This window comes from Nematolebias whitei, chromosome 16, assembly GCF_014905685.2.
Source record: "Nematolebias whitei isolate Nwh7 chromosome 16, NemWhi1, whole genome shotgun sequence".
NCBI lineage: Eukaryota > Metazoa > Chordata > Actinopteri > Cyprinodontiformes > Rivulidae > Nematolebias > Nematolebias whitei.
This window is the reverse complement of record NC_056513.1, coordinates 23,502,229-23,512,867: the sequence shown is the minus strand read 5'-3', so window position 1 is coordinate 23,512,867 and position 10,639 is coordinate 23,502,229. Positions and strand designations below refer to the sequence as shown.

The window sequence follows — 10,639 nt, the reverse complement described above, 5'->3', positions numbered from 1 at the left end:
TTTTTATGTTTTATAAACCCTTCCCACACTCTTGCAATGTTCTTAACAATTTTCTAAAATCTAAATGCTCTAAAAGAGCACAGCGAACGAGAGCAGACAGACTGATGCTACGGTCACTGAGCCAATCTGGCCATCGGGAGCACCGGGATATTCCCGGTGGCCTGGCCCGCTCAGTGATTGCCAAGGACCAAATGATTGCTGGACCAAATGCTCGGTTCAAGTCTCACTTGATTATTTAAAAAAAACAATCCATGCCGCTCACTCAGGTATCTGTCTCACTGAAGCTCCTGCAGACTGAACAGTAGTGATGGGGAAAGACAGCCCCCACCTCCTTTCTCTTCCTGAGGCTGTCTGTTACAGCAGAGCAGAGACACACAACAGGTTGCGCGCCCGCCTGTTGTGTGTTTCTGCTCTGCTATGACAGACAGCCTCAAAAAGAGAAAGCAGGGGGATCCTCAGCAATCACTGAGCGTGCCAGGCCACCAGGAAATGTCTCGGTGCTCCCGATGGCCAGTCCACCCCTCAGCACAACACTCTGGTTGGTCACCTTCCATCAATTAGCAAATTGTGTGTCAATGTAATGTGTATTATTTGCACTCATCATGATCAATACCTCTCCTGTTGGAACATTCTGCAATGTCCTTTTGCTCATGTTCAGAGAGTCAGAGTTTTTTTTATTTGTCATTCGCACCACATGTGGCACATGTGGTGGAATGAAATTGTGTACACAGGGTCCCAGTTACATCCAACAATAAAGTGTAAAAGAGAAAAAGTAATAAGATCTAAGATATGAACTAAGAAAAACATAAACCAAAAATACGCTAAGCACTAATAGCATAAAACAATACGCCGAGCAGCAGCACGACCATGACATCACATGTTGTGATGTGTGATACTAACGGTCCCATGTAGTCACTCCTACTGTGATAAATCAGTGAGGAACAGAAAGAACTGGTTGTTTTGATATCCTAAAGGGCTGATAGATATGACATTGATATAATAGAGTTGATATGGTGACATGTCTCAGGCAGAGTCCTTGACTCAGTTCCACTCCTTCCTGTCTGCAAGCGGACCTTTCAATGATGGCTCTCGGGCATGGAGGGGAGGAGCTGAGGCCTGGGCTGGAAGATTACTCTATAAAACTAATTTGTCCGGCCCAGAGAGTTAGAGCAGGTCAGGGTTTCACATGGATGAGAGCACTGATAACAGTGTAATCTTGTAATCGCATGTTCTGTGAATTGTTGGATTGCTCTCCGAAGCTTTGTAAATAAATCTGATGAACTACCGGTACATCTTGGTCTGTTCTGGGAATCTTCTTTTGTTCCATGACATCGTATTCAATTGTACGTTGAAAACTCGCGAAAGAGTGAATCCGCGAAAGTTGAACCACGAAGTATCGAGGGACTACTGTATTTTGTCCAGTTATTTATTCTGGATTTACATGGTGATGTAACTTGCTAAGGACTTGAGTCATTCTTTAATAGCAAACTTGATTTCTTTTGGCTTTAAGCACCAACCACTGGCCTATCAGTCTGTAGCAGACGGCTAAAACACATACAAATTTGCAGGTGTCATCTCAATTAATTTTCTGGAAATTCTCCAAACGTATGGTACAAAGTTTCAAAAGTCCAAAGCTATAAAAGTCCAACCAGTTGTCCTAAACCTAAATGTGATCAGTTTGCTGTCTTACAGTAAAATAAATTGCAAAAACTGAGCACATTTTAAAAGTTGATACCATTCTTAAAATGTTTGTCTTCCTCCTGTTTAATTGTTTCTCTCTGTCTGTTTGTAGTTCGTGGACAGGGGAAGTCTATGGGCTTCCAACCCAAGATGCAGCGTCTACACGCCATCCATACTTTTCTCTGGTACCTTGTTTACGAACACCCACTGAGAAAAGACTCCACTGAGACAAACTGGGGAAATGAAACCCCAGCAGAACCAGAAAGCTCCAGTTCTGATGGTAAACTCCAAAATAGCGACGTACAGCAGGATCTGGAGGAAACTGGAAGCCCTGGTGTGTCTAACCTGGAGGAGGTGTCAGATGATGAAGAGTGTATGAACGATACAGCACAGCCTGAAGACTCCAACTCGAATATAAAAGGTAAGAGAGCATTGTTTGGGGAAACTGTCTTCCACCATGAAAAGTGGGCAATCATGTAATGGCTCCTATGTGTCTGTGTGTATTCATTTATCTGTGAACAAAATATGTCATGATCCAGTAGGCAGATTTTAATGAAACTTTCAGCAAACAATCATGGGATTGATGTTCGTTTACATCTGATTATCTTTTAGAATCGACCCAAATTGAAATGGCTACCATAACTAATCCACTTTATTGTTTTTTGTGTAAAAAAAAATAAATAAAATGCTATAACTGTTAATTTTACAGGTATTGATCTAAAATGTAGTTTATTAGTAGCTGAAAGTCATGCCCATCAGATAGTCTGAGCTGTAACAGGTTGTGGGCGGTCTTTGCTTTAAACTTTGGTTTGCAAGGCAAAATATTTTTGAATACTTCTTTTTGGTTGTCATCCTAGACAATACATTATCATTTTAATCCCATATTTGTAATATCATTCGTTCAGCTTACCTCTGCAACATCTCTTGCCTCCATCCGTACCCGTCATCCAGCAGTACTGCCATTCTGCTTCACTCTTTGGTGACATCCCGCCTAGATTACCACAACTCCCTTCTTTTTAGTTTACCAGCAAGATTCATCCATAAACTCCCAACTGGTACAATACGGTCGCTCACATTATCTCCAGAACTTCCATCAGTCGGATAAACCCCTGTCCTGCATCATCTTCACTGGCTCCACTTAAATATTGTATTTCATGCAAAATCCTGCTTCTTACCTTCAAAGCCCTCATCATCCTCACCCCTCAGTGTCTCACAGAACTCCTCCACATCAACACACCCACCTGCACTTTCGGGTCCTCCACCCAACTCACCCAACCACCTACTCGTCTGACCACTGTGGGCTCAAGAGCACTCAGTCACGCAGCGCCCCACCTCCGGAACTCTCTCCCCCTGGACATCAACACCTCTCCCACCCTCTCCATTTTCAAATCCTGCATCAAAATTCTCCTCTTTAAACAGTCCTACTCACTCTAACCTCACGTTACACTACCTGTGTTTGTTATGCACGATTTTTAAAATATATTTTGTTGTTGTTTTTCCTGCATTTTACATTGTATTTTATTGTACCTTGTCCTTGAGTATCATGAAAAGTGCCTTCAAATGTAATGTATTATTAGTAGTATTGTCATATTTTCTTTAAGAAATGCTACTTTTACTTCAGAGAAGCTTAATTTTACTTATATCTGTATCATTTCTGCACACTTTTACTTATAACTAAACTCTAGGTTCAAACTTTTTTTTCCCATTTAAAAACAGACTATTTTTTTTAAAACAATCTGTGTTTCTGTGATAGTGTATGTTGATGAGGACTCATGGAAGAGATTTGTCCCTCCTGTTCGGGTCCGCAAGGATTTTAGTTATGGCTGGGCGATGGTCGGCGACCTTCTCCTCTGTTTGCCTCTATCTATTTTTGTGCAGTGCGTACAAATTAATTACATGGTAAGACCAAATACTGTTTTTTATTTTTAACTGTCGCGTTTATCCTGCTGACCAGGTGTGCAGAAAAACTGTTGTGGTGACATAAAAGTAAATAATCTGTGCCAGTTCGTGTCATTTTAAATAACCTTTAATTTCAAATAAGCCACATATTATAATATTTAGTTTGTTGAAATAATTAAGGTGAATAAGCCACAATTAAACAGTTATACCATAAAGCTAAGATCAAAATGCTGATCTTGTTTCCCCCCGTCGCTTTAGCAATCATTAAAGAAATCATTTTGCCACTTTTTGCATTTTATAAGCAAATTTCAAGCACCATGCAGGACTTAACTCATATCTGATCTGTATCCACAGGTGGACAGACTGGAGGAGTTCATCAGTGACCCTGTGAAGCAGCACTACCTTGTTAGAATGCTGCCTGCACAAACCAAAAGGCAGCTTCTTTATAAACGGTGACTTTCTTTATCTCTGCTTTGCTCTGTTTCTATTTAACTCTCTGAAACACATCATATCTTGAATTTGAAAATTAAGATTTTAGTGTTTTCTTATTTTAGGAAATACATTCACTCGTTTCATGAGAACCTTCAGAGGCTGGTCTACATGGGTTTGCTACAGTTTGGCCCTATAGAGAAGTTTAAGGATAAAGATCAGGTATTGAACTTCACATTAACTCTGTTGGTCATGACAGAATAAAGATGTGCCTTTGCTCCTTTCATCAACTGTACAAGATATTACCGGTAGGTATTTAAAAAAATCTATCCATCCATCCATTATCTTCCGCTTGTTCTGAAGTCAAGCCGCAGGGGCAGCAGCTTGAGCAGGGAGGCCCACACATCTCTTTCCACACCCACCTCTTCCACCTCTTCTGGGGGGACCCCAAGGTGTTCCTAGGCCAACTGAGAGACAGTCTCTCTCTAGTGTGTCCTGGGTCTTCCCTGGTGTCTCCTTCCAGTCGGACATGCCCCAAAGGGCCTCACTACAGAGGCGCCCAGGAAGCATCCTTACCAGATACCCGAACCACCTCAACTGGCTCCTCTTGATGTGGAGGAGCAGCAGTTCTACTCCGAGTCTCTCCCAGATAACTGAACTTCTCTCCCTATCTCTAAAGGAGAGTCCAGCTACCCTGTGGAGGAAACTCATTTCAACCGTTTGTATCTGCAGTCTCATTCTTTTGGTCACTACCCAGATCTCGTGACCATATTTGAGGGTATGAAAATAGACCGGCCGGTAAACAGAGAGCTTTGCCGTACAACTCAGCTCTCTCTTCACCACAACGGACCAGTACAGAGTCCGCAATACTGCAGATGCTGCACCAATCCGTCTGTCAATCTCATGCTCCATTCTTCCCTCACTCGTGAACATAACCCAAGATACTTGAACTCTTCCACTTGATTCAGAACCTCACCCTCCACCTGAAGAGAGCAATCCACCCTTTTCCAGTTCAGGACCATGGCCTCAGATTTGGAGGTGCTGATTCTCATCGCAGCCGCTTCACACTCGGCTGCGAATCGTTCCAGTGAGAGCTGAAGATCATGGCACAATGACGCCAACAGGACCACATCATCTGCAAAGAGCAGACATGGAATCCTGAGGCCACCGAACCAGAATCCCTCCACTCCCTGGCTGCACCGAGAAATTCTGTCCATAAAAGTTATGAACAGAATCAGTGACAACGGGCAGCCCTGGCAGAGTCCAACTCCCACCCTGAAGGGGTCTGACTTCCTGCTGGCAATACAAACCAAACTCTCTCACTGCTTTTATAGGGACCGAACAGCCCATAACAATGGGCCCCCAATCTCATACTCACAGAGCACCCCCACATTGTACCCCGAGGAACACAGTCAAATGCCTTCTCCAAGTCCACAAAACATATGTAGACTGGATGGGCAAACTCCCATGACCCCTCGAGGACCTAGTGAGGGTAAAGAGCTGGTCCAGAGTTCCACAGCCAGGATGGAACCCACATTGGCTGAGTGGTGGTTGTGGCTGAGTTGTTACAGCAGTCGTCCTTCAATGTAAGAGTTGGGGGTTCGAATGCACCAGCAGTCAAATGCTGAAGTGTCCATGGACAAGACACTAAACCCCTTATTGTCTCCGATGTGTGTCTCATCGGTGTGTGAATGTGATAAAAAAGCACTGATCAGTCTCTTTAGAATGATTTGTTCAATTAGCTTTGTATAGATGTAGTAGAGTGCTGTATGAATGGGTAAATGAGGGCACAGATTGTTGTAAAGTGCTTTCAGTGTCTTGATAAGATAGAAAGGTGCTATATAAGTACAGTCCTTTTACCATTTACCATTGTTCCTCCTGAATCTGAGGTTCGACTAACGATTGGACTCGCTTCTCCAGTATCCCTGAATAGACCTTACCAGGGAGGCTAAGGAGGGTGATGCCCCTATAATTGGAGCACACCCTCCAGTCCTCCTTTTTGAAGAGGACCACCCCAGTCTGCCAATCCAGTGACACTGTCCCAGATGTCCATGTGATGTTGCAAAGACGTGTCAGCCAAGACAGCCCCACAACATCCAGAGCCTTAAGGAAATCAGGGCGAATCTCATCCACCCCCGGAGCCCTGCTGCCTCAGAGCTTTTTAACTACCTCAGCGACGTCAGCTACAGTTTTGGACGGACCAACCCCGAAGTCCCTCGACTCAGCTTCCTCCATGGAAGACGTGTCAGTGGGAGTGAGAAGCTCTGAGAAGTATTCCTTCCACCCCCTGATGACATCACTGGTTGAGGTCAACAGCAGCCCACCTTCACAGAGCACAGTGTTAGTAAAGCACTGCTTTCCCCTCCTCAGCTGCCTAATGGTTTGTCAGAATCTCCTCGGAGCCAACCAAGAGTCGTTCTCCAGGGTCTCACCGAGTTCCTCCCACATCCAAGCTTTTGCTCATCAACAGTCAAGGCTGCAGACCACTTGGCCCTCTTGGTTTGACCGCATGGTTTGACCACTTGGTTTTTAAAAACCCACATAAACTAAATATGTCATGAGGATTTAAAAATGGTAATTGGAAATAATATGGATATTAACAGGTTCAATCATTTTCCTTACAGAATTAGATTTAAGGTTATAAATTTGTGTTTTTATTCTTATTTCATAGGTAAAACACGTAAAACTATGTTTATTCTCTGGGAATCTTAGAATTGAGGAATACGTTTGTTAAAGCAGGCAGCACGGTGGCGGAATTGGCAGAGCTGCTGCCTCTCAGTAAGCAGGTCCCGGTTCAAATCCCGGTCCGGGGGCCTTTCGGGGTGGAGTTTGCATGTTCTCTCCGTGCATGCATGGGTTTTCTCTGGGTACTCCGGTTCCCTCCCACAGTCCAAAAACATCCATGTTAAGCTGATTGGTTAATCTAAATTGTCCCTAGGTGTGAGTGAGTGAGTGAATGGTTGTTTGCCTCGTTTGTTTCTGTGTCCCTATGATGGACTGGAGACCTGTCCAGGGTGTACCCCGCCCCACGTACAGTGATTGCTGGACATGGGCACCGTCAACACCCGTGACCCAAAATGGAAGAAGCGGGTAAAAGATAATGGATGGATGGATTTGTTAAAGCCTGGAAACTGGCAATAATTGAATAATATTAGTAAGTGTAATTTTGTTGTAAAAGAACTCTTAACTCAAGCAAAACCTAAGCAAATTTTTACTTGTTTATTTATTTTCTTGCTTCAACGCAGGTGTGTGTGTATCTGAAACGTAATGCCACTATTGTTGACACCTCTAGCTGTGAGCCTCACTACTGTCTGGTCACAGAACCGCCTGACAAACCTTTTGAGACCCGTCCATACACGTTCAAGACCTTAGAGGATGTGGAGCGCTACTGGTTTGACCTGATGTGTGTCTGCCTCAATACACCACTGGGTACATGAATACACAACCATAAGGGCATTTACATCAACATTTTATGATCGATTATCATGTTTACTGCAAAAAGGTGTGATTATTTCTTTGCTTTTTTTTTTTTTTAAAGGGGTGGTTCGTAGTAAAAGAACTGCCACAGAAGATGAACCTCCTCCTTCCATTGTACATGATCGCTATGTGTTTGCACACCTGTCACACCTGCTAAAGTAGGTGGAGTATGACTATTTTCTAAAAAAAAAAAACAGTAAACATTTATGGAGAATTAACAGTCATGAATGCATTATAGTGGTAGTTCAAATATTTTGAAATGGGAAGGTTCTGAACAATTATCCCACCTGTTGTATGCAGCTCTGAAAACTTCAGTTTGGAGAAATGGCGCTTAATTCTGACAATACTGATGAGCTAATGGCTAGTCTGAGTGGGCCCAAGACCAAAGCGGATTGCTGCATAACTTAAATACCTTCAATCTCAAAAGATTTTAAAGAGGTTCATGCAAACTCTGCTTTAAAACGTTTAGTGTTAATTTTGCATCACTGTCAGAAATGTTATGACATTCCTGTAGGAAATGCTACAGTTAGCTGTTACTGCCATTATTTGCAAATTGCACCTAAAAATAATGAAAGAATTCCATGTAAATAACTGAACAAAAAGTTTACAGTGTTACAGATTTATAAAATGAAGCGCTATCTACAACAGGTAAGATATTCATAACTTTTCCGTAGAACCCCACTTCAAAAGATCTGAATTAGTCTTTCGGATTTGCTTTCTTATTATTTTGTATGAATGCTTAGGATCAAATCAAACAAAATATGAATGACTAGTTAAAATTTAGATTTTTTTTTCTGTTAATGAATAATAGATTTTTTCACAGTTCAAGCTTTAAACTTAAAATTTTATAAAAAGAAAAAAAGGTGCATTTTTGAATACATTCGCCCTTTCGTTAGATTTTTCTCTTTAATTTTTGTAAAATAAATAACAATCAAGGCTGTTAAAGCGCCAGTGACGGTATAATTTATTCCGTGTATTAAAGTTTTACTGTATGTTGATGATTTTTTTTCTTCTGTGTGCACACACACTCAGTGGCAGCTTTGAAGTGTGTGACGACGGGTCCACACCAGGAGACGGAAAAGGAGCGGCAGGTCTGGACTCTGAATTCTTCGCTCATCTTAAACGCAACTGGCTGTGGACCAATCATCTACTTGTTTGTAAAAAGGTATTTAATTACCAAAGATGCATGCCAAATGCGTATTTTTGTATGTGTCTGATATAGATCTAAATTTCTGTTTTATTTTCAGAAGCCGAGTGATGAGGAGGCGACTCAGACCAAAATGAGACTAAAGAGCCTGCTGAGCAGGAATGTTCTCAGGCTGACACTTCAAGCTGGTGAGGTTCCTGGAGCAGATTGATCTTTTACCTTTTAACCACTGACAGTGATTTTTGTGAAGCTCAGTTACTCATCACCATCTCTTCATCAACAGGAAGCAGCACTTTACCTCGGTACCTGACCAACAAGCAGCCTCTGATGACAGAAAATGTGGAGGTGTGTTTTTATTTTATTCTTGTGCGTTTCTTAAGGGAATGCTCAAGATTGAGGTTTCTTTATTGTCATTGCATCACATGCAGTACATGAGGCGGAACAAAACTGTGTACTCAAGGTCCAAGTTACACCCAAAAATAGCAAAAATATAAAGTATAAAAATGCTAGGCCTGCTTTCTAAAAACAAATGCAACAAATCCTGTTTTTTTTAACAACTCTATGATAAATTTATACTAGATGTAACTTGTTAGACATAACTTAGAGAAATATAAATTTAATCGTTAAAAAGTATGGAGTCCTCCGTGTTCAACTGTCCCTCTCTTACAGTGCTGTTATTGCTAGTGTTACTCAGCCCCCTGTGAATAGCAAGCGGCTATCACGGCACTATCACTTGTTAAGCTGATCCTTTTGCATGTGAACAAGTGTAGTGAACCTGATCTGACCCTGATCTGACCCTGATGACCTCAAATCTATCAGATGGACAGGGACTGTTATTTCATTGATCTGAATACAGTCTGAGCCATCTGATGACTTTCTTTCTTGAATTAATCAAGCAGAAAAGACAATTCTCTATGATCATCACTGTTTTACAAAATGTTTGATAATCAAAATTGTGTTAGTTCACTCAATGTTTACAGGTTGAAGAGAACTACTCATTTTTATTTTACATAAACAGTAAGTAATGATTTTTATTCCTCATTTAAAGAAGAAATCAGGTTAATATGCATTTCTTGATTTTCTGTCTGAAATGAGCCAAGTTTTGTAAGTATGTGAAAGGTTGGTTTTCGGTCAACTAAAATGTTTACCGAGAAAGATGTCATGTTTAAACTTTTGCAAAAGATTATAAGTGTCAGACTCCACGAAGTCTGAAGTCCTACAATAATCTTTCTGTTTGTTACTAAACAATCCTTGACTTTTGATAACATCTTACATCATAAACCACACCTCTGTTCCTGGTCCATCGACCAATCAAAGGCTCTCAAATGAACCGGAAGTCGACCCATTTAAAATGTGGCAACTTCCCAGTTCATGTGAGAATTCAGGAGAATTCAGGAGAATTCAGTAGAATTCCAGAGAATTCCAGAAGCTGGAGAGCCTGAGGAGATGAAGAACTACAGAGTTGCTGGAGTTGAAAGATTCTGTTAGAGTCTGAGAAGTTCTGAAGAATGAAAGGAGTTCAGAGTTCTTGGGTGCAAACGCGTTCAGGATGATCCAGAGACGTTTTGGAATTATAATTTCTGTTTGAACACCACGCACGACTCTCGAAGGATTTCAGCTGCTCTCAACGGAGACGCTGAAAAGTCTGAAGGATTCTATACCGACATTGAGTCATCGTCAACCAGGTAACAGTTTCTTCTTCGACTAAAGTGTACCGGAAGCAAGCTGAGATCTGATGAAGCGTGCACGTTCTGGTCAAACAGATTAATTCCCTCACATATCTCTCTGTAAGATAACTCCATTTCATCTTAAACTCTTCTCTCTTTCTCATAAAATCAGTACAGATATTTTAGAAATATCTGAAGCAAAGTCCTCGTTCACCGCCGAGTGATCGATGTCCCTTTTCTGTGAAACTTGTCTGTTATTATTTTCATATTTTGCCAAATCAATGTAAATGTTTGATGTTAAACTTTGATTCTGAAAATAAATGACCGCATTGATTTGATG

The 10,639-nt window shown here is 41.5% G+C and overlaps 1 protein-coding gene across 1 annotated transcript in view; it reads left to right on the top strand.

Moving 5' to 3' along the window:
- Window positions 1-10,639, top strand: part of LOC119422432 (general transcription factor 3C polypeptide 1) — a 46,449-nt gene that overhangs the window by 12,041 nt on the left and 23,769 nt on the right. Inside the window, exons 17-25 of the mRNA XM_037689804.1 lie at window positions 1,793-2,101; window positions 3,434-3,579; window positions 3,934-4,031; window positions 4,134-4,230; window positions 7,254-7,437; window positions 7,547-7,643; window positions 8,518-8,650; window positions 8,733-8,820; window positions 8,916-8,977. Of these exons, the coding sequence (XP_037545732.1) occupies window positions 1,793-2,101; window positions 3,434-3,579; window positions 3,934-4,031; window positions 4,134-4,230; window positions 7,254-7,437; window positions 7,547-7,643; window positions 8,518-8,650; window positions 8,733-8,820; window positions 8,916-8,977 (1,214 nt within the window). The remainder of the gene's footprint in view (window positions 1-1,792; window positions 2,102-3,433; window positions 3,580-3,933; window positions 4,032-4,133; window positions 4,231-7,253; window positions 7,438-7,546; window positions 7,644-8,517; window positions 8,651-8,732; window positions 8,821-8,915; window positions 8,978-10,639) is intronic.